We start from the raw sequence: 23971 nt of genomic DNA, 5'->3' as shown, positions 1-23971 counted from the left end.
GTTCTTTATAGATCTTGGATATCAACCTTTTGTCTGTACTATCATTTGCAAATATCTTCTCCCATTCCGTGGGTTGCCTCTTTGTTTTGTTGACTGTTTCCTTTGCTGTGCAGAAGCTTTTGATTTTGATGAAGTCCCAAAAGTTCATTTTCACTTTTGTTTCCTTTGCCTTTGGAGACATATCTTGAAAGTAGTTGCTGTGGCTGATACCGAAGAGGTTACTGCCTATATTCTCCTTTAGGATTCTGATGGATTCCTGTCTCACGTTGAGGTCTTTTATCCATTTTGAGTTTATCTTTGTGTACGATGTAAGAGAATGGTCGAGTTTCATTCCTCTCCTCTCCTCTCCTCTTCTTGACAGAGGTATTTCCAGACCTCACTTTGCTCTTGGAAAAGGGCAGAGGCAAGAGTTCAAGAGACACCACCTTGAAAATCAAGAGTCTTTTCAGTGAAGAAACTTGAAAAGTTTAAAGAAAGTTTTTAGTAAAGAAACTTAAAGTTGAAGTTTTTGCTCTCCCTGATTTCTGACTATATTGATGTTAAGGGGTTAATGTGGTTTTCTTCTTGTTGTTGTTGAATTCTATAGTTGTGAAAGAATGTACTTGAAGATTTAAGTTGATAAGGACACCCGCTACCCTGGAAGTCTGGTGAATTTTTTCCTCCAGCTTTAGTGAGATACGAACATCCATTGACAGATGAATGCATGAAGAAAATGTGGTGTAGACGAAGCACTATTATTCAGCCATATAGAAACAGGAGTTCCTGGGTTTTTGACAGCATGAATGGACCTCGAGGGCTTTATGCTAAATGAAACCAGTCAGACAGAGAAAGACAAATCCTATATAATTTCATGTAAGTGGAATCTAAAAATATCAACTCACAGAAACACAGAGTGAAATGGCGGGGGCTGGGAGGGTGGAAGAAAGGGGCTGGTCAAAGGGCACAAACTCTTAGTCACAAGACCAACACGTTCTGGGGATCTCCTGTGGAGCATGCTGAGTAGAGCCAACAGTGCTGTATTATATCCTTGAAAGTCCCTATCAGAGAAGAGCCTTAATGTTTTCACCATAACAACAAAATGGTAATTACGTGACGTGAAGGATTTGTTAACTACCCTTATCATGATAAACGTTTTGCAATATATATGTGAATTGCATGAGCACATGTACACCAGTGTCAATTTTATCATAGAGCTGGGGAAAAAAGTAAATTGAAGAAGTAAACGTTGGCATCGTCGCCATGTGCCATCCTCCCACTCAGGAGCACAGCATCTATTCAATAAAGCCTTTTCTAAGCTACCTCATGAACAGTTGCATTGGTTTCTTTTTTTAAGGTTCTGCCTGCCTCTTGTTACGTTCATTGAAAGGAATGGTATGATTTTGTTGATACTATAAGTGGGATTTTATTCTATTTTATTTTATTTTTTTTTTAACTTTGAGTTAGTTAACATACAGCGCAATATTGGTTTCTGGAGTGGGATTCAGTGATTCATCCCTTACATACAACACCCAGGACTCATCACAGCAAGTGCCCTCCTTAATGCCCATCCCCCATCCAGCCCATCCCCCACCCACCACCCTCCATCAACCCCCAGTTTTTTCTCTGTTGTTAAGAGTCTCTTAGGGTTTGTTTCCCTCTCTCTTTTCTCCCCCCTTCCCATATAGTCATCTGTTTTCTTTCTTAAATTCCACACGTGAGTGAGATCATATGGTATTTGTCTTTCTCTGACTGATAGAAGCGGGATTTAAAAACTTTTATTTGGGTTATTCCTCGTTTTAGTAAAAATTGGATTTATCACGTACTAACTGTGACTGTGGGTGGTTACTGAGCCTCTCATGGCTTCATGCTTTTGACAAAATTAAAGACATGAGCTGGTACCCACTTGGGAGGGTTCTCATGAGAAATAAATAAGACAGTACATATAACACAGTTAGTATGGGATCTGGAACAGAGAAGTAGTCGATACGTAAAGTAATCTTACTGCCAGTGGTACATCGTGTGCGTGTCAGGCCAGAAGTTTGGGCATGGCTCTTGCCTACTTTCCAGGATGTCCTGGTACCACGGGTCCAGCGCAGTGCTGACAGTCCCCTGGGGAACAAGAGGGAGCGCTGGCTTGCAGGCTTCTGGAAGGGGCAAAGGACACTCTGTTCTCTTGCCCCGAGGTTCTGCCCCCCACATCCGCTCCAGTGCCAACCCTGCACAAGAAGGAGAGTTGTCTCAGGGCCAGAACGTCAGGGCTAGACTGCACTTCCCGAGTAATTACCTCCAACTCCCTCAAACTGAATAGACAACGGGAGCTCAGAGAGGGCAAGATGTTTGTCTGAGGTCGTGCGACAAGTGGGGAGGCTGGGCTGGGGCTAGAACACAGGTCCCCTGACTCCTCAGCCTGTGCTCTTCAACTCCAACCCAAATTCTCTTTCTGTGAGAGCTGTCTTGTTCAAGGGCAGTGGGGCAGGTGGGTCAAGAGCAGAGCCATGAGGTCACTCGGGATTGCCTAACACACACCCTCCTCGATCTGCACCATTCGAATCTGCCTGTCCCCACCCTGTGCATCTCCAGAGGACACTATTCCCCACCCACATTAAAGGATCAAGGACTTGGTGTGTCCTTCTCCTTGTTCACATCTTAAAATAGAAAGCCGGGGCGGGGTATGGCTTAACCCAAAGGAATGGATTGTTAATGGAGGCATCTCAGCAGGAACAGGTGAAATGCTTCCAAAGCGGGGATTTCCCTGCTTCTTTCTATGGCCTCTTGGGAGGCTGTGGCTCCCTGGGAAACATGAAAGGAAAGGCAGCAGGGAGCTACAGACTTAGCCACTAGGGTTGGCTGGTCACACCAGGAGGGCTGGTGATAACCAGATCAGGACACGGGGTTGATGGGAGAGGAAGGAAACTGCCTGCAGTTGGTGCCACGTTTTGTTTCTTATTTCTCTGGTCTTAGATCAAAGACAAAATTCCCCAGGGAAATGCAGACTCCGGGTCTGGGGTCGACTAGTGGATTTCTAGTATTAAGCCCTAGGAATGGACCTCTTGTAATCGCCTTCTGCTCTCCTTCACCAGGGAGAGGGAGTCCTAGCTCCCTACCCATCTCTCTGGGGCTTCCAGAAGCACAGACGTCATGGGCGCCAGAAGCAAATGGAGCAGAAAGTCGTCTTTTATTGCAAGGTCAACAAGGGAAGCAACCAAGCCCGGACTTGGGCATCCTGGGCGGGAGGCAGAATGCTCAGGGAGGGATAGGCCTGTGGGACAGGGGTCCGGACCGGCAGCTCTGGGGACGTCACAGGTGCAACAAGGACAGGCTCCACCTGGCTGGGAGAGAAGAGAACCGGAGAGGTGACTCGGCAGCTCAAAGCAGTCAGAGATAGCGGGGGGGGGGGGGGGGGGGGGGCAGGGTCACGTCCAGGTGACAACCCCCTCTGGACTCAGTCATGGGCTCTGAGACCCTCAGTCTCTCAGTGACCTCCCCACAACCTCTCTCTCACTCAGCTGGGGTCATTCCCCATTGCTCAGCCTTCTCTGTGCCCTCAGGGTCCCCTCTTCCTCCCCTGGTTCTCACCTCACTGGGGATCCAAGCAGGCCAGCCCACAAGCGCCCTTACAGCACTTCTTGGCCCCTGGGCACTGCTTGTCTCTCAGACAGCGGTTCGGGGGGTTCAACATGGCGCACTGGATCAGAATGCGGGGGCAGGAGCCAGGCTTAGTGGACACGGGAACTTTGGCTTTGACTGGATCTTGACCTCTAACGGGATCTTGTCCTTTGACCGGAACACGACCTTGCCCTTTAGGAGGAATAGTTGAAAGAACAAATGTCATCACATGTAGACCCCATGTGCCTGCTTCACTATCTGGTCTTTCCCCCGCGGCCAGCCACTGCTCGCAGCACTGTTTCCCAAACCTCTGCCTGGGGGCAGGCGGGGTCATCTGGGCTAGCTGGGGTCAGTGCTCCGGGAAGGCTGTGCCCCGGGCTTTGCGGGGAGGATCTCTAGGATCATGGTTCCCTTGGGTGTCCGTCTCTCCCCTCAACCCTCCATGATAAGTTCTCTCAGGAGGAGAGACCAGACTGGGGTGACTCGCAGAGGAAAAGGACACACGGTGCTCTTGAGGGAGGGAGAAGAGCCTGAGACACCCACCAGGACACCCGAGCTCCCTCACGGAGGCTCTGAAGACTGTCTGGACGATCAGTGTCCTTCCTTGTAAACGGGGGGTCTTCACACCACATGACTTCTGAGGTGTCGTCGGTGTGGAACCTCCTTTTAGAGGCTGATTACCCAGGTGCCTTCAGGGGACAGACAGGCAGGGGCCAGACCCCACACCCAGGCCCAGCTTCCTGGGGCTTCTCACTTCACTGCACATTCTGCGCAGGTATCCACACTTAAGGCCACGACCACGTAGCAACACGCCTTCCAGCAATCGTCCCGCTATCTCAGTCTTGGTGTGGAAAGCATTGCTGGTGCTACTGGACCACTTCCTCTCTCTCCGGATACAGCGGGAGCAGCCACAGACCACAGTGTGCGAGCTATGGGCATCGGGGTGGCTCAGTCGGTTAACTGACTGCCTTGGGCTCAGGTTGTGATCCCAGGGTCCCAAGATCGAGTCCCAAGATCCAGTCCCGCATTGGGCTCCCTGCTCAGTGGGGAGTCTGCTTCTCCCTCGGCCCCTCCCCACTTTCCTGCTCGCTCACTCTCTCTCTCTCACTCTCTCTAATAAATAAATAAAAAGTTTTTGGGGGCGCCTGGGTGGCTCAGTGGGTTAAAGCCTCTGCCTTCGGCTCAGGTCATGATCTCAGGGTCCTGGGATCGAGCCCCGCATCGGGCTCTCTGCTCAGCAGGGAGCCTGCTTCCCTTCCTCTCTCTCTGCCTGCTTCTCTGCCTACTTGTGATCTCTGTCTGTCAAATAAATAAATAAAATCTTAAAAATAAATAAATAAATAAATAAAAAGTTTTTTTTAAAAAAAAATGTGAGATCCAGCCCTGCCCGTGGCCTTCCAAGAGTGCTCCTTGGCAGGGCCCAACCCAGCCTCACCCAGGCCACTTGCCTACTCACCTCCGCTGACGGCTGCCTGTGCCACCAGGATCCCCAGGAAAAGGAACACTGCCAGGACCAAGAAGCTGTTGGGTCTCATGTTGTCTCAGGTGTGTGGCTAAGAGCTGAAGCTGACTCGTTTTATGCAGCCCAGCATGGCCTGGTGCCAGGGGGGGTGGGTCTGTGGTTTGCTATGGGACAAGACCTACAGTTCCTAATTCTACCAGGAAGGATCCACCCCTATCCTGGGAGGCAACTTGGGGCTGTCCCCAAGGATTGTTCACAGGGAAAAATGGCAGACACTGGGTTACATCACCTCTGGTAACTCCAAGAGCTGTCCCACTTTCTCACGGAGAAGCAGGACTGGCTGGTTGGTCCAGCATTCCTGATTTCAAAGCCGGGCGTTCTCCCATTACTCCCTGTTCTCGCAGGCCCTCCCAGGCCTGCCTGAACAGTTCACCCCTCCCAGCATCAAGCTGGGCTTCACTTTCATGTCCCTTGGCCCTGAGGAAAACTCTCAAAGACAAATTTGTCTTGAAACTCTAATGACACATCACTACAAGGGTCATCTCTGAGATGTACCACCTAAGTAATCCGGAAGGTGGGATTCTAGATTTTACATAACAACACTAATTAAAATAATGCTGGGGAAAAGTTCAAGCCTCAAGAGAAAATATTTTGAATTATAGGCTTGTGTATAAGGTTCAAGTCTAAGGAACACTAATAGATTGTTAGGAGTGCTTATATATGTGGTACAGCTCATTTACTCGGGTGGAGGAAAATGAGGAAGCCATCAGCATGAAATCTAGGATAGCCGTTAACTCTGGAACGGAGGCAAGAAACATTTTGGATGGGTGAGAAGGACTCGGGTTGGTTTAAATTTTTGGTTCTTGGTAACATTCTAGTACTTGGGTTGATTGGTAATTTCCCTTGAGGGGTGTGTGTGTGTGTGTGTGTGTGTGTGTGTGTGTGTGCGTATTTCCAAGGCTGCAGGGCAAGTCATTTATGAATGACCTTCACTTTTCAGAAACCCAAACTGCTCCTCTCTTGGGTGGTTTTCAGCCTTTCACTGTTACAAAGTAGCCCCATGTGACTTTTTGCATTAACTTGTAAGCTAGAGTCCCAGAAGTAGGTTTGCTGGTACAAAGATTAAACGCATTTGAAAATTTTTTCCAGCTTATTATGGTATGATTGACAAACGAATTTTATATATATATATATATATATATATATATATATATATATTTAATGTGTACAATATGATGTTTTACTATAAATGCACATTATTATGAAAAGATGGCCACCATCAAGTTAATAAACATACTCATCAACTCATATAGTTACCATCTCTCAAATGCTTTTGAAATTTTTGTACTCTTGTCTTATGTCCCTTGATGGGGGTTATACCATTTTGTATCCACACAAGCAGTGAATGAAAGCACCTGTGTGCATCCAGGCTCTGGTACAGACAGTGTATCTAATTTGGGGTTTTTTATCAATCTGATAGGTGGGAAGTCATGCCTCACTGATGTTTTTAGTTAACATTTCTCTCATTTTCATTTTTGCATATTTTAGAAGCCACTTACATTTCTTTTTCTTTTTTCTTTTTTTAAAGATTTTATTTATTTATTTGACAGAGATCACAAGTAGGCAGAGAAGCAGGCAGAGAGAGAGGAGGAAGCAGGCTCCCTGCCGAGCAGAGAGCCTGATGTGGGGCTCGATCCGGGGACCCTGGGATCATGACCTGAGCCGAAGGCAGAGGCTTTAACCCACTGAACCACCCAAGTGCCCCTACATTTCTTTTTCTGAAGGCTTCTTTTCCTTTGCCCACTTTTTAATAGATTTATCAACCTTTTTCTTCTTAATTTTTAAGAACTCTTTATAAATTATGGAGAAAGGTCCTTTGTGGTAGGGTTTGCAAATAAAAAATTATACGTCATTCTAAGACCTGCTCAGAACAACTCGAGGTAGCCTCCTTTTCTCATCTTATTGGACATTACCTCCTATTTTTTGGCTACTTTGCACATAGTGAGGACATGGTTTTAATATGGTTATATTAAACAAATCTGGCTATATTTTCTTCAGAAGGCTGCACATCCTATTAATACAGGGTCACTGAAGAGTTGATGGGAGGATAGAGGTTAAGAAGATAGAGGGATAAAAACGCAAATAAGAAGAAACAAAAAAGTATTGTTTCTCCAAAAAGCTTATCATGTCTGGTGTGATCCTGTTACATTTATAAATAAATTGGGAAAATAATGAATATCACTAAATCTCTGTGTACTGAATTCTAGAAATATTCATTAAATCTTACCAACAGGAAAACACGTTAGAGGATAATATATGTGCTTGATAATACTTCAGTAGAAACACATAAAAATGCTATAAATGCCTTTATTTATGTAGGAGAAAGGAGAAAGGTATGAAAGAGTACACACTACGCTCTTAACATTGCTTTCATCACAGTGACGGGAATGGGAAAAAAAAAACAGATGAGTAGGTTTTCCTTTACACATACTAGTTTCTAATTTTTTCACTTGTCACAACAAAAAGTCACTATTATGATCTGAAATATCAAAGAAAATTATAATCAGTAATAGAAAACAGAACTCAAGGAATCATGTGAATGAAGAAAACAATATAATTGACAGTTATACCTAAATAAACAATGAGATATATGTAACCAGTAGTCTCAGTGTTGAGAAGGAATGCTTAAAATAGAAGTGTCATAAACAGGGCGCCTGGGTGGCTCAGGTCATGATCCCAGGGTTCTGGGATCGAGAACTGCATCAGGCTCTGCTCAGCAGGAAGCCTGCGTCCTCCTCTTTCTCTGCCTGATTCTCTGCCTACTTGTGATCTCCGTCTGTCAAATAAATAAATAAAATCTTTAAAAAAAGTGTCATAATGTAAAAATGTAATAGTGTGTGTCAGGAATAACTCAGATGTCGTTGAAAGAAATCACTCTAGGTAGTTCCAGCAGAAAAAGAATCCAGCTATAGTATGAACACGTGTGATTGTAGGAACTCGAATCCCATCTGCGGTCTGGATGTGGAAGAGTCTGGGACAGGTAGTTACTGGGTTGCCAGCCGCTGCAGGAAGACGTGTTGGGAGCAAGTGAATCCACGTTGATGAAGAAACTGCACAGAGCACACAGCCGTCTACTCTTTTCACGCCACTGTTCACGCCCCCTGGTCCATCCTCTACATACACTTCCAAACATCAGCAAATATTCACCTCCCAGAAGGAAAGTGCCCACCTGTAGAGAGAAAATAAATAAGAAAATGCACAAGGGAGAAGAAAGAGGTGTATTTAGGAGAGAAGTTATCATCTTGAAATGCTGCAGCAATATCTCTCTGGCCATGGCTCATGGGAGGAGCCCTCTTGTTTCAGAGGAGTACCTAAGAATCAGGACAAGTCCACGTATTGGAGGAACCACCCATTATTGTAGCAACAGAGGAGGGAGCCCTTGAGCTAAGAAAGCAAGAAACCCAGTCTAACTTCCCACCCCTCCTGCTCAGGTAAGATACTCCCTTCAATAGCTGGTCCGTGAAAATCTACTGATTTTAAAATAAGGAAGAAATGCGAAAATCACATAAGCCATGCAAAAATACTATTTTTTTATTTTTTTTATTTATTTTTTTTTTAAAGATTTTATTTATTTATTTGACAGAGAGAGATCACAAGTAGACGGAGAGGAAGGCAGAGAGAGAGAGAGAGAGGGAAGCAGGCTTCCTGCTGAGCAGAGAGCCCGATGTGGGACTCGATCCCAGGACCCTGAGATCATGACCTGAGCCGAAGGCAGCGGCTTAACCCACTGAGCCACCCAGGCACCCGTAAAAAAAAAATACTATTTTTTTAAAAGCAGAAATGAGTAACGACACTTAAAAACATCTAAAGCAGGATTTTTTCAATCTTCAGTAAAATGTCACCGCAAACCTGAAAAAAAAAAAGGATATTCTAAAATAAATGTCTAAAATCACTGAAGTCAATTGAAACCATAGGAACCACCATAAAGCAGAAATATAGAAATTCAAAGAAGAAATAGCAAGACAACAGGAAGATGTGAAGAGAAACCTGAGAGAGCTCAGGGGAGAAATGGAAGACAAGGACAAAAACATTCCAGAAATAAAGACCAAGTAAGGACAAAAGGAAAGAAAATATGAAAAGCAAAGAACCACAAACTGAAAATGAAAAATAGCTTGAAAATGATTTCAGAGAAAGTCTTCAGTATAAAAAGTCAATAGAGATGTAAGAGACACATAAGTTGCACAAAGAAGAAAACCAAAACACACAAACAAAAGAAGAAAACCAAAGGAGCAAAATTAAAGAATTGTTTAAAACCCTAATCAAGGAAAATATTTCTGAACTAAAAGCAGGCTCCAATCTACATATTGGAAGTTGACACCACAGTAAACACAAGACACATGTGAATAAAATTTCGGGCTGTAAAGATAGACACAGAAGCTTCCAAGAAGTCAACTTCCCTCAAAAAACAAAAACAAAAACAAAATTGGAAGAAAAAATCAGATGGAATGAGAGCCAGAAAACAGCAGAGCAAAACTTAAAATCACTCAAGGAAAAAAAGTACACACTGATGATTTTTTTTTTCCCACAACTAATTTGTCCTGGAAGTAAAAAGACTATGGAATCAGGGGTGCCTGTGTGGCTCAGTGGGTTAAGCCTCTGCCTTCGGCTCAGGTCATGATCCCAGGGTCCTGGGATCGAGCCCCTCGTCGGGTTCTCTGCTCAGCAGGGAGCCTGCTTCTCATTCCCCCGCCTGCCTCTCTGCCTACTTGCGATCTCTCTCTCTCTCTGTCAAATAAAAAAATTTAAAAAAAAAAGAAGATACATAAAAAGCCGGTGAGCCCATGAAAAGATACTCAACATCATTAGCCAATGCGAAAGGGCAAACCCAAATCACAAGATACCACTTCACACGCCTTAGTGTGACTATACAATTTTTTTATCTTAATGGAAAAAGACAAGTGTTGGCGAGAAGGTGGAGAAGTTGGAGCTGTTGTACTCCGGGTAAGAATAAAATGGTGCAGCGTAACCAGTCCCAGATGTCTGAGAGGTAACCTTGGACCTGGCCGACCACTGCGTTTCATCTGCCACGTGAGAGCGCTCTGTGAAGACCGGCAGAGGTGGCTGTTCTCTCTAAGGCACAGGAACGAACACAGGGAGTTGAGGACACTGAAGTCTTCACATTGGCCCTTGGACATCTGGAAATCCAACCTCCACATCTGCAGGCAGGTCCCCACCAGCTACACCCATTCTCACCCTGACCTCCTCTCTGCCGGTCCTGCCACCTCACCAGACACATGCTGAGTCCCACTCTGTGGTCCCCTTCCCTCCTTTCTTTAGGGACTCCCAGTGCCCAAGGAAGCCCCAGAAATAGCAGGAAAGTCATGCTGCGCCTGCCACTGGGAGGCCCCTGCCCTCCCCTGTTAGAGGCTGAGATTCAATCTCCACGGGCCTCCATCCCCCTGATTACAGAGAAACCTCTTCCGGTGGTCTCTTTTGAGAAATAAATGAGGAGGTGACACCTGGTCCCTGACACCTTAGAGTCATTCAATAGAGTGAGCAGTCCCCCCAGATACCTATATCTTGGGGGCAGGACAGACTTGGGGGGTGACGGGAGCCTAAAGCAGGGAAGAGGCTTCCTAGACAGACTTGGATGTCTGCTGTCTATGCACCAGTCCCATGCTCTGTTCCATGAAAGCTCCAAGGGAGACCAAAGCCCCAGGAGGAGCCGCTTGGAGGGCTGTGGAGAAAACACTGGCCTGGAAATTAGTTCTAGTCTCAGCTTCACCCCCAACTTGCTGGGTGACCTCAGGCAAATAGCTTTCCCTCTCTGAGCCTCAGTTTTTGTTTTTTTCTTCATCGAACTTGAGGGGTTTAGATGCAACGCGGGTCTTAATGGGGTCGGAATACGTTAACTCCTCCACTGAGAATAAAATTAACTCCTTTTGAGAAAAAATTAATGGGAAGAAATTATACCTGAGTAAAGTCGACTCCCCCCCCCCCAGTTTTACTGAAAAATAGCTGATATACATCACTATGTAAGTTTAAGGTACACAGCATAGTGGTCTGATTCACATCTATTGCGAAATGATCACCACTGTTGGTTTAGTTAATATCCATCTTCTCCAACAGAATAAAGAGAAAAACTATTCTCCTTGTGATGGGGACTCTTAGGATCTACTCTCTTTACAATGACCCTGTATGTCACACACAGTGTTAGCTGTGGTCCTCGTGCTGTCCATTCCATCCCTGGTGCTTATTTATTTGTAACTGGAAGTTTGCCCCTTTGGACCCCCTTCCTCCAATTCTCCTTCTCTCCACCCCCACCTCTGGGATCCATAAGTCTGATCTCTTTTTCTCTGAGTTTGGTGCGGTTGTTCGTTTTTTAGATTTTACACGGAAGTGAATGTAAGTGTTCGCATTTCTCTGAAACTAACTTTTAAAAATTTAACTTTTAGGGGGGTTGGCTTTCTGCTGTGGGTGGCGATGGGAAGCAGAGGTGGAAGGATGGGGTTGGGCAAGCAAAGAACCCCATGCCTCTCCCTGTCCCTCCAGGAAGACACAAGCCTTGGTCCCACTCCTCCCCCTGTTCTCCAGGGATAGAGGAACAAAAGGTGGGCTGGGCTGGGGAAGAACCTTGACACCAGGGCAGCTTAAAGTCTAAGCCAGGACCAGTGCCTGACCTCCAGGCCTGGCCAAAAAAAAGCGTAAGTCGTGACCATGACTCATATATATTTTTTTAATTTTATTTATTTATTTGGCAGAGAGACACAGCGAGAGAGGGAACACAAGCAGGGGGAGTGGGAGAGGGAGAAGCAGGCTTCCCGTCAAGCAGGGAGCCTGATGCGGGGCTCGATCCCAGGACCCTGGGATCATGACCTGAGCCGAAGGCAGATGCCCAACGACTGAGCCACCCAGGTGCCCCCCATGACTCATATTTTTAAACATTTTCTGTCTCGGGCTCAGTACCAAACACTGCACGTGCACTATCTCATTTTCCCGTTAACAGCCCCTAGGGGGCGCTTCCTATCTCCCCATCCTGCAAACACACAGCTTAAACTTCAAGAGGCTAAAGGATTACAGGACTTCTCTGGGTAAAATAAGTTGGATTAACTCATATCATTAAACAATACCAAGAACTAGTTAGTAAATAGCAAAAAAAAAATTCCTATCCAACATTATCAAAATCTATAAAACACCTACAAATAAACTCATCTAGAAATGTACAGAAATTTTCTGGGGGAAAAATATCTACAAAACTTTACTACATGACATTTTTTTTTAAAGATTTTATTTATTTGACAGAGAGAGATCACAAGTAGGCAGAGAGGCAGGCAGAGCGAGCGAGAGAGAGGGAAGCAGGCTCCCTGCCAAGCAGAGAGCCCAATGTGGGACTCGATCCCAGGACCCCTGAGATCATCACCCGAGCCGAGCCAGGGGCTTAACCCACTGGGCCACCCAGGCACCCTACTACATGACATTTAAAAAAAAAAAAAGATTTAGATACAGTCTTTGAAATTTTCCATAACAAAAGAAATTTTTTAAACATACGCTCTTCCCAAAACATGAAGCCTCCATGAGGTAAAGATGTCCACCTTGGCCACCATAATTTATATTATGAACCAAAACCTGGTGGGTTTCTGCAACCCCTAATGAAATCATTGATTCGGGTGATAATTATCCATGGTTTCTGAAATCATGAGGTGAATTTTTGACCAGGACCAGACATTTATAGGGTGCCTAACTCTCACCCCACAATCTGTTTGCCATTCTTAAATTGGGGAGCACAGCTTCTCAATGGAATCTTAGGAGACATCTCCTACAATGCACTGCTCTATCTTCACCACACTAAAAGGGGTCAGCGAGGCCCGTGTTCCTCCTGAAGTGAAGAGACAGGAAGCATACAGCATCCACCTGAGAAATATTCTTGACAGTCAGACTTGACATTTGAACCCCACGAAGCCTCTACAGCTAATGTCCATCTCCGGGAAATACAAAGGATAGAGAAGTATGTTGAAAGGTATCACAGGAAAGTGGTGTGGGACACACTACAGAACTCTTCATCTGTTTTGTTCACCAAATAAATTGCATGAAGAAGGAAGAGAAGAAAGGGAAGGAAGAGGAGGAACAGGATTTGGAGAGAATGTTCTACATTAAAAGAAACAGAAGACATTACAGCCAACGCGATATGAGCACCTTGCTTGCGTTCTGACTTAAACAAACAACCATACAAAGTCATTTCTGAGATGATAAGAAAAACAGGATACAAACAGAACATTAGATTTTAAAAAATTACTGTTAATTTTGTTAGGTATGACAACAGTATCAGGGTTATGTGAGAAAATGTCTTTATTTCTTTGAGACATATACTGGAGTATTTAAGGGTAAAATGTGAGATGAGCTGGATTTACTTTAAAGGTTTTTTGTTTGTTTGTTTGTTTTTTAATGAGCGAGAGAGAGAGAATGCTAATATGTGCACATGCACAGAGGAAAAATCTCCAGCATATTCCCAAATGAGTCAAGAGCCCTATGAGGGGTTTGACCCCACAACCTATGAGATCATGACCTGAACTGAAATCACCAGTCAGAGGCTCAACCAACGAGCCACCCAGGTGCCCCTCGCATTGGATTTACCTTAAAATACACCAGCCAGGAAAGGGGTGTGGGGTATTCAGGAAGGAAGTGTCGGAGAATGTTAATTATTGGGACTTCCACTTATCAGATGACTACATTCCAGGGAGCTAATGTACAGCATGGTGACAACAGCTCTCCATACTGTATTCTATACTTGGAAGTTGCTAAGAGAGTAGAGCTTTTCATTTTCCTTGCTGAATTCTGCTCACTTTTCCCTCCCCCCAGTTCTAGTGAGATACAACTGACAAGTAGCACAATATAAGTTTAAGCTTATGGCACAATGATTTAACTTACATAGAACATGAAATGTTGACCACAGTAAGTTTAGTTAACACCATCATCTCATATAAATACAAAGAAAGAAATAAAATGTAATGTTCACACCATAACAACCACCACAGAATTGTAATTGGGTGAAGTAGAGGATGTGTTAACAAATCTTTTCCTGGGAAGCCTTTTGCAACATGTACCACATATTGTGATGTATCACATCACCCACATTGGGCACCTCAAGCTTACACAGAGCTATGGGTCCATTACATCTCACCGAGGCTGGGGGAAAATGTTCATTGTTGAATCTGGGTGATGGGAAGACAAGGCTTCATAAAAGTACTTACTGTTCTTTTGTGTAGTTTTGAAAATTTTTATGGTAAAATGTCTAACAAAAAGCAACACATTTGTTCTTGTAACTTTAAAAAAAAGATTATTAGGTTCATCTGGAAGAATGGAATCCTTGTGTCAGGGACAACTGAAGAGGTAGATTAGCAAGGGGTAATGAACACCACCCGTCTTGAAGATATCTTGAAGAAGCTAAAGTTACAAAAGTTGTACTGGCCCAGGAATAACCAGTCGAGGGAAAAGAGCAGAAAACCTGGAAATGTCCCTTGTTACATATAAGACTTCCTTTTTTTTATAAAGTTCTGATTTCCAACCAATGGCCAAAGTTTGTTATTCACTAAATGATACCAAGGCAGCTGCTTAGAAGAAACTGAGAAAAAAGGTATTATAACTTAGAAAAAAGGTATTCCCCTATGTCACACACACAGTGCCAACATAAATGTCAGATGGATTAAAGAATTAACATGGTTTTTGGGGACACCTGGGTGACTCTATAGTTAAGCAACAGCCTTCGGCTCAGGTCATGATCCTAGGGTCCTCGGATAGAGTCCTGCATCGGGCTCCTTGCTCAGCAGAGAGCCTGCTTCTCCCTCTGCCTTCCGCTCCCCGTGTTTGTGCTCCCTCTCTCTCCCTCTTACAAATAAATAAATAAATAAAGTCATTAAAAATAATAAAGAAATAAAATGACATACATTCCCATTGGCAAAGATGTTATATACTTTTCTTTTAGCATCCTGTCTTTCTTTAGTGAGTATATCTGTTAGGGATCTTTGGTTGTAATCAACAACAGAATTTTAGACTGTTCTCTTTATAGCATTGCCTCCTCTGTTCAGGATTTGAATGGAGGAGCGGGTTGGGTAAGAGTAGAGTCCAATTATTCAAACCTGAGTCAAGTGCCCTCACCAGTGACTGGAGAAGTACTTGGTGATTGGCAGCCAACCAGAATCACAGGACTCGGGAGCAATGACTCCACAAAAGGAACAGATACCCGGCAGACAAAAGCAAGAGACAGCTGGAGGCTGTCATACACTCATTTACTTCCTTCCTGAAATGCGGTTTGACTGGATATTCAAAACCTGAAAAGCAATCACTCCTTTTTTTTTTTTTTTTTAAAGATTTTACTTATTTATATGACAGAGAGAGAGATCACAAGTAGGCAGAGAGGCAGGCGGAGAGAGAGGAGGAAGCAGACTCCCTGCTGAGCAGAGAGCCCGATGTGGGGCTCGATCCCAGGACCCTGAGATCATGACCTGAGCTGAAGGCAGAGGCTTAACCCACTGAGCCACGCAGGCGCCCCGCAATCACTCCTTTTGACCTAGCATTTCTTTTTGTTTATTGGTTTGGGTTTTTATTTGGGTTTATTATTTATTTTTTTATTTTAAATTTTATAAAATTAACATATAATGTATTATTTGTTTCATTATTTTTTAAAGATTTTTTAAAAGATTTTATTTATTTATTTGACAGACAGAGATCACAAGTAGGCAGAGAGAGGGGGAAGCAGGCTCCCTGCTGAGCAGAGAGCCCAATTCGGGGCTCGATCCCAGGACCCTGGGATCATGACCTGAGTCGAAGGCAGAGGCTTTAACACACTGAGCCAGCCAGGCACCCCTAAAGATTTTATTTTTATGTAATCTCTCCACCTAACGTGGGGCTTGAACCCACAACCCCAAGATCTAGAGTCACATGCTCTACTGACTGAGACAGGCATGTGCCCCTGTTTTGGTTTTTAAACATTGGTTTTTGTTTTTGAGGTTTCTTATTGAAATATAATGACATATAACATTATATTGGTTTCCAGTTACACAGAGTAATTTGATATTTATATTTTCCCACCAAAACAAGTCTGGTTAACATTTATCATCACCTATAAACTTTTTTCTTGTGATGAGAACTTTGAAGATCTATTCTCTGAGCTACTTTCAAATATGCAATACAATGTTACTAACTGTAGTCACCATGCTGTCCATTACAACCCCAGGACTTCTTTATTTTATAACTGGAAGTTTGTACCTTTTGACTGACCTAGCATTTCTATTTTGACAGATTTACCCTAAGAAAATAGAGATATGACCCAAAATGTACATACAAAGATTGTTGCCACAGCTTTATTTGAGTAGGGAAAAAAAAATGGAAACGTATGTTTCACCATAGGCAACTATGTGTTAGCATATCAGTCCTACAAAATACCATGTAATCATTAAAAATGATGATATTGGAGGACACAGGTAAATGTCTACAAAATCGTCTTAATTGAAAAAGCATTTATTCAATATACACGTGTAGTTTGTAATGGGGGGGTAGCCCCATATTCTCCTTTTATTCCAAAAGAAACATCAGATCATAGAATATAAGGTCCCTGTTTTCCTGAGAGCTTTGAATATAGCACAAGGGCTTCTAGTTAAACCCAGTGACAAATTTCCCGGCTGTGAGGGTTGTCCTGGAATGGAATAACCTCTTCCTTTCTTAGGGTCAGATGAAGTAAGGCCTGGCTTCCAAGGCCCAGTAACTGATGGGGATCATGGGCAGGCAATGACAGAAGTCCCACCTTAGTTAGGAATCAACTGTGGGTCCTTTAGCCAGTTCCCTCCCATCTCTGACCTCTGTTCCCCCATCTTTCAAGTGGGAGGGTGGCGAGGATGATCTTGACCTCCCCAAGTCGTGGGAAGGTCCTATGGTTCTGTGGGAGCCTCTGTCTGGGGCCCCAGAAGACCCTGAGCCGCAGGGCTTCTTCCACCAGATGCAGAAGCCAAATGATTTGATATCTAAGGTGCTGTCCTTGGCGGTGATGATTTCTTGCTCAGGATCTCCTAGGGCCAGGGAAGGGGTCCCAGAAGCCACCTACATCTGCTGTGACCAGTCACCTCAGCCAAACAAACAACCACCCTGAGCCCTGAGCCAGTCCCAGGCAGAGGGCGGTTCTACCAGATGCCACTGGATGTGATTCACCAGTGGCAGGAAGGTCTCTTTCTCTCTTCTCCGCAGAAGCCCAGGAGGAGAGGCCGGAGCTGGCCTCACTCACTGTGCCTGCCCCAGTCCACATTCTCCAGCAGGGAGCTCTGACCTTAACCCTAATTCCTCCTTGGCATCCAGAACACTGCCACCCCCTTCTTGCCATTCAAAGCTGACTCCTGTCCCCCGCCTATGCCACTGCTCCCCCACAGGACCTGAGAGAGCCAGGACAGTGATCTCCTGCCTCAACAACCTTCATTCTTTATCCAGATGAGAAAAACTGAGGCCCAGAGAGGGAGCCGGCTTACTGGAGATCACAGTCCAAGTCCAGCAGGCAGGACTGGATCCTGGACCCCAACACCAGCCCCTGCTCCCACCTACCCATCTTCAGCTCTTGCTCAAGCACACTTGCCCTGAGGCTCGTGGACAGGGGGCGGGGCCAGGACGAGGCAAATAAGAACCTCACCATCCACCTCATCTCCTTCCTCCCCTGACTCAGCTGCTCTGGCCTCCCTGGAGCTGCAGGGGTCAATTTAGGGCGCCCTGGGCCCCTGGCCTTATTAAGTGCCTGTAGCAGGAACATGAGGGCCTGGAGCCTTCTCCTCCTGGTGGCCCTCCTGGCTTTGGGGAGCCAGCTGCCTGCTGCCTCCTCCAGGAAGAAGGGAGGTGAGTGTGGGTGGCTTCCTCTGCTCCAGGGACAGGGTAGTTCTTATGTCTCTGGGGAAAGTGAGGGTTGGGGGAGGCAGTGCAGTGTGACGTCTGTGTGTGTAGCTGGGGATGCCAGCTTCTGGATGCTTCCAGCAGCCGGTGTTTTGTTGGTACATCTCTGTGCTGCCAGCCTGCCCCGTCTGCAGCTGTGAAGGTCCTCCTGCCAAGGTCACGGTGTCGTCTACATATCTGAGTGTGGGATTGTGTGTGTGTGTGCACACGCGTGTCTCTTTGTGTCTCTGGGGGAGGGGGGAGCAAACCTGTCCATACCTGCTCTTCCCTCATTGTCTCTGTGGATTATTAGGCTCCGTGGGCCCACATGGCAGCACGATGACCCTCTCTGTCATCTTCTGTTGCTACCGAGGCTGTGCCTGGCCTGGCCTTTGCCCATCTTGTTTCCAACTTTCTCAGGTTCTTCCCGGGTCCCAGGGGCCAATCGGTGGCATGAGGGACTCCCAAACTAGGTAGGGCTGTGGTTTCTGGGATCTTTGGGAGGAAGCTCTACCCTTACCTCTCTTCTCCCAAGCCTCCTCGAAAAGGCTGGGGCTGACCTGTTGACAGGTGAGGAACGTTGGGGCTGCGAGGCTGGACAGGTGCCTCCCCACCTGGGGAAGGCCTCCGCTTCCTGCTTTTCTGGGACTGGAACGCCATGACCTACATACACCCATGCATCCCTGGCCCTCCCTTGGGGGAAGATGACAGTAATGGGGACAGGTTCCCTCCTCCACAATGCTGGGGAGCAGCTCCTGACATCCTCTCTGCTCCCTCTAGCCTAACTTATGCCTTCCTCCGAGGCTGGGCTCTCTCCCTGGGGCGCGAGCTGGTTTGGGGAGCAGAGTGCTCAGGCCCTGGCTGAGGAGGGAAGGATGCTGGTGAGTTCCAAGGCCAGACCCCTGCTGGCTGTGATTCATGTGGCTCCTCACTGAGATGCTGAGAGATTGGGACTATTTTTATCCCCATTCTGCAGCTGAGAAAACTGAGCTACTTGAAATGCCAGTTCTGACTCTCTCTTCCTGTCTTTCTATTCCTCAAGGCTCAGCTCCTGGCCGCTCCTCCCAGGAGCTCTCCTGGTTGCATGACCAGGTCCCCTCCACTCCACCCCAGCCCACAAGGAGACCCTCTTAGACTTCAGGCCTCTCCTCTGGGCTCACTCCCCAAGGCCTGAGCTCTTCTGGCCAGGGCTACCCCCCTGGACCTCAGAGCCTCCTGGGGTCTCACCAACTCCCAGCCGGGGAGGAGGGGCTTATCGGAGTAGGGGGCACCTTCACAGACTAGCTGCCCTTTCTCCAGCAGGGGCACAATTCAGTGTAAGACAACCCGATGGACCTAGTGAAGTGGGTTTTGAGCACTTGCTGTGTAAGCAAGGTGTCCCCTATGCGTGCAGATGGGGCTGGAAGGGGAAGGGAGATGCAAGGTACAGTCATGGCACTGGCTGCAGCTGCTGTTGGAGGCTTTTGAACCTTTTCTCACATGCTAAAGTGAAGGCCTGGGACCAGCCTCCATCCTCCCCAGGACTCAGTGGTGGCCGGAGCAGAGGGGTAAGAGGCCAGAGGACTCAAAGTCCTAGCTCAGGTCCCTGTGGGTCTGGACAATCACTGCCCTTCCAACCCTTGACTTTCTCCTCTAAGTGGAAGAAGATACTGATTCAAGCCTTCTGCGTGAAATCTGGAAATGGCCCAACATCCTAACAAGAAAAATAGCTAGATCAGCTCTGGGACAGAGCATTCTAGAACTGTCAGAGAACCAAGTTCAAAGACCTCAAAGACCAAGTTCATACGGATCCCTGACACAAGGCCACATGCAACAGGGCAAGCACACAGTACAAGGTGTGCCCAATAACGGCCGGCCATGTGACAGTGCAGCAGCCTGATGACAGCTGACGATGCTGGGAGACACTTGAAAATCCTTCCTTTCTAACAGTCGCTGAGCGCTGGTGGTCTGCATCAAAGACCGTACCTCGGTCTGATGGAAAGAGAAGCAGGAACGGGATCTATTCTCGTAGCCTCCGGCCAAGGGAGAGAAGCAGACAGATAGATGCAGAGTCACAAACTCTGAAGGAAAGAGTGCGGGGTGCTGACCTAATTAGTCTGGGGAGCGGGGGTCAGAGAAGGAGGGTCTCCCAAGGATGCCGTGTTTCCACTAGAGGAGAGAGCACTGTGCAGAGCACCCGCAAAAGAAGACCCCTCCAAGAGAAGCAGATGGGAGCAGAGCAGGAGCCCAGGATGGAAAAGGTGTTGAGGATGAACACAAGGAGGTGGGCAGCCCTGGGCCAGGCACGACCTTGTTGGCCCAGATGCCAGTGTTGAACTTCATTTGTTGCCATCCTTCATGTCATCTGAGTCTCAAAGCAGCCCTGGAAGGAAGGAGTCCAGCTTCCCATTCCACAGACAGAAAACTGAGGCTTGCAGTCCAAAAAACAAAATAAAAAAATTTGCCAACCATTTGCAATAATGTGGACGGACCTTGAAGATGTTACACTGAAGGCGACAAATCAGGCAGACAAAGATAAATGCTGTATGATCTCACGTTGGAACCAAGAAATCAAAACAAACAAACAAACAAAAAAACAAGCTCTTAGAGAACAGATTGGTCTTTGCAAGGGGACATGGGTAGGAGGTAGGGCAGGTGGAGGAAGGGAGTCAAAGGTACAAACTTCCAATTATAAGAGAAATAATTTGTGGGGATATAAGGGCGGCATGGTGACTATAAGTAATTTACTACATTGCTTATCTGAAAGTTGCTAAGAGAGAAAATCTTAAAAGTTCTCATCATAAGAAAAAAATTTCTAATTCTGCATGGGGACAGACGCTAGCTAGACCTGCTGCGGTGATCATTTCACGATATATATAAATATCAAATCATTTTGTTGTACACCTGAAACTAACAAGTTACGTCAATTATACTTATTTACAAATAAAATTATACAATTATACTTATTATACAAATAAAAGCAAGTCTACTCCCCCCCCCCCACAGCAAAAACAAAAAACAAAACAACACAAAAGCTTGCCAAAGGACAGGCAAGAAATAAGGAATAGAGAATTTGGATCTCGTGATTCCCAGGTGCTTACTACATGACTCAGAGCTGCCTCCAGCTACAAGACTTGGGGGTTCTCTTGCAGAGAAATTTGGGGGCTGCCCACCGGACGATGGGCCCTGTCCCCTCTCGGTGCCTGACCACTGCATGGATGACAGCCAGTGTCCCTCAAGGATGAAGTGTTGCTACAAAGCTTGCTTCCGCCAGTGTGTCCCCATGGTCTTCGGTGAGTGTCCTCCTCCGCCCTGCTTGGCGCCCAAGCCCCGGGGCTGGGCACAGGGCAGGGCTTACCAACCCCTGTGTTGCAGTGAAGCGGGGCAACTGCCCCGAGGACCACCTGCACTGCCTCAGCCCCATACAGCACCTGTGTAACAAGGACTCAGACTGCAGGGGCTCCAGTCGGTGCTGCCTCGGGGCCTGTGGCCGAGACTGTCGCAACCCTGTCCAAGGTACGTTCCTCTGCACCTGAGCCAGGTTCTCTCCCTCTCTTAGCCCCAGCATTAGATGTCCTTCCAGGTCAATAAGTCTAATGGGACACTTACCTTCCCAGGAGCCTGGGGCTGTCTACATCAGACCTGGGAAGTGGATGTGGGGGAGGGAAGGGGTCCTGTTAGGACCCTTTGGGACCTGGAGGAACTGGCGATCCTCCATTCTCTTGCTGATCTCACAATGGCTCTGAGCTTCATCTGGCCCTTGTGAAGGAGGTTGGGCCACCCTGCCTCAGTGCTCCCCACCCCCAGGGCTAGGCTGATGGGGTGGAGGGAGGACCCAAGTTTCTAAAGATCCCAGAGTCCTGCAATGGGGGGCGTAACTCTTTCCTTCTCTCTCCCCAGTCTAATTCTGGTTTTGGATCCTGAGGATGGGGTCTCTAGCAGGAAGAGATGTTGATGGGGGCCTGGGACCCTGCCACCTGGATACCTCTGTCTCTGCTTGAGGCAGTTCCAACCTTCTGATGAACACTGATCTGCTGCCCCCTCCCTTGCCACCATCCACCGCTGGTTTCTCCTCCTGGGAGTCAAGGTGCACAGATAGACTCCCGCCATGCTGCACCACAGCCCCGTCTCCTTGCGTGTTTCTCTGCCTAAAATACCCAACTCAGGTAGGCCCCTCTTTGAGGGGCCCAAACCCCTCCCTGAGGCAGCCCAGCCACTTCGAACGTATGTTCTAGCAGAGTTTTCCAGACATTATCTATTTGCATACCCCTTTCCACTGTTCTTGCAACACCTGCAAAACAGCATCGTGATATCTTGTGTACTGCCTACACTACTAGTTATCTAATGTCTCTCTCTGAATGGACTCACTTTGGTATATAAATAAGTTTATTTCAAAAGAAAACCTTGACATCATCACTATAAATGGAATAGGCAGGATCACTTGCCACAAATAAAATGTAGTTGTAAAAGCAAATGCAGTGAAAATAGCTAAGGTCCAATAAAGTAAATGTTGTCAGATGAAACAATATTACATAATGGTATTAAATTCTACCTAGATGCTGCCACCTACCAACACTGTGAGCCCAAAGGCTGCTCTCTGGCTCTGGTAATAAACGAAGATTAGCAAGGGTTAAAGACACGTTAAAGACACACTTCTCAAAACTGGGACCTCTTTCGTGGGGTAATCAGAAGGACTGAGAAGACAACTTTCTCAAGAGTCAGTGTTGTAGAATGTCGCATCCAGGTCCGCCCTAAGATCATTTCAAATTGCTCCACATTTGGGGAATGTTGCTTGAACAGCTGGGATGTCATTATTTATGGGAGAGTCTGTCTCACATTGGACAATACCTCATTCACTTGGATTTCTCAAGGGTCAGTCTGTAGTCCAGGTGTAAGAGGGCAGGGGAGGGGGTCAATGAGAGAATGACAGCCATCCCAAGGGACACTCCTGGAACCAAAGGGCTGGATTCCTGGCTGTCCCAGTCACTCAGTACTCACTCTGGGGAGGGGCGGGAACCAGGCAGATTCCTCTCTGCTTTATCTGCTGGGTTTCCTCTTGTGCCCTGATGGAATCTGGGGTTGGCCAGTCCACCGTCCAGGTCAAGTTGGGAATCCTGGGTTTTCTTTCCTTGTTCCTTTGACGTAGTAGTGTGGTCACAGGTGAGTCACCGCTCAGGGATTCTGTTTGCCCTGTTGGAAGATGGAGAGAATCCTGTTTCTTCACTGCCATAGTCCTTCTCATGGGGCTCAAGTGACTGAACTCAAAATCAGCAAATGCTGATTATAGGGATACATGCTGAGGCCCAAGAAAGGAGGAGGAGGAGAAGGAGAAGAATAATCTGTGGGTCACTGATGCCCTGTGAGCTTGGATATTTCCTTTTCTTCTGGGCCTCAGTTTCCCCATCTATAAACTCAAGCGGTCGACACAGATAATAGGGTACATTGCACTGTTTGCCCAGAGATGCCTCTTCCCTCCCCACCATTACCATGGCTTCCCTGGGAGAGAGCACCCATGCCCCGCCAAGGGGTTTAGGGCTTCGCCCTGAAACTGATGGGATGTGGGCTCAAGTGACATGTGCCAGTCCCAAGGCAAGGCACCGGCCTTCTTGGAGCTTCCGTCCTCTGCCATGAGAAGTGCTTGCCCAGAAGCCACTGGTCTTGGGATGAAGGAAAGCTGAGGCAGGCCCGAAGTTGAGCTGCCAATCCCTTCACCTGCCAGAACAAAATAAAGGTTTGTGATAGGAAGCCAGTGAGATGGAGGGGTTGGGGAGGGAGGCATTTCTTATAGATTTATAACAGTGAAAGCTTGTTGAATTCAGATAATGATTGTGACTCTTGAGTGAATGCCCATTCCATGCCTCACACTCTAAAACATCATTTCATTCATCCATCCCATAACCCTGAGGGAGGTGGGCATGCTTATTGCCATTTGACAAGAAGAACTTTTGAGTTAAGAGACTTGCCCAAGTCAGAAGATATGAACAGACATTTTTGCAAAGAAGACATCCAGATGGCCAACAGACACATGAAAAAGTGCTCCATATC

At 46.6% G+C, this 23971-nt stretch overlaps 2 protein-coding genes across 3 annotated transcripts; one reads left to right on the top strand and one right to left on the bottom strand.

The window, feature by feature from the left end:
• Positions 1-3133: 3133 nt before the first annotated feature.
• PI3 (peptidase inhibitor 3) lies at positions 3134-5150 on the bottom strand. The gene is made up of 3 exons (XM_047747115.1): positions 5042-5150; positions 3556-3789; positions 3134-3308 (listed from the first exon to the last, which is right to left on the bottom strand). Exons 1-2 carry the CDS (start codon positions 5118-5120, stop codon positions 3557-3559), a joined length of 312 nt encoding a protein of 103 aa, XP_047603071.1. The 5' UTR covers positions 5121-5150; the 3' UTR covers positions 3134-3308; position 3556.
• A 12539-nt stretch (positions 5151-17689) lies between these two features.
• Positions 17690-22328, top strand: WFDC5 (WAP four-disulfide core domain 5). 2 transcript variants are annotated; one of them, XM_047747112.1, is made up of 4 exons: positions 17690-17914; positions 21079-21219; positions 21302-21442; positions 21852-22328. In XM_047747112.1, exons 1-4 carry the CDS (start codon positions 17830-17832, stop codon positions 21863-21865), a joined length of 381 nt encoding a protein of 126 aa, XP_047603068.1. In that variant the 5' UTR covers positions 17690-17829; the 3' UTR covers positions 21866-22328. The 2 variants fall into 2 exon arrangements, with proteins under 2 accessions (XP_047603068.1, XP_047603070.1); XM_047747114.1 differs by having other exon boundaries at positions 17699-17914; positions 21827-22328.
• Positions 22329-23971: the final 1643 nt, after the last annotated feature.

This window comes from Lutra lutra, chromosome 9 (assembly GCF_902655055.1).
Source record: "Lutra lutra chromosome 9, mLutLut1.2, whole genome shotgun sequence".
NCBI classification, from domain to species: Eukaryota; Metazoa; Chordata; class Mammalia; order Carnivora; family Mustelidae; genus Lutra; species Lutra lutra.
The sequence above is the reverse complement of the archived record's forward strand: the minus strand, read 5'-3'. Positions and strand labels throughout refer to the sequence as shown.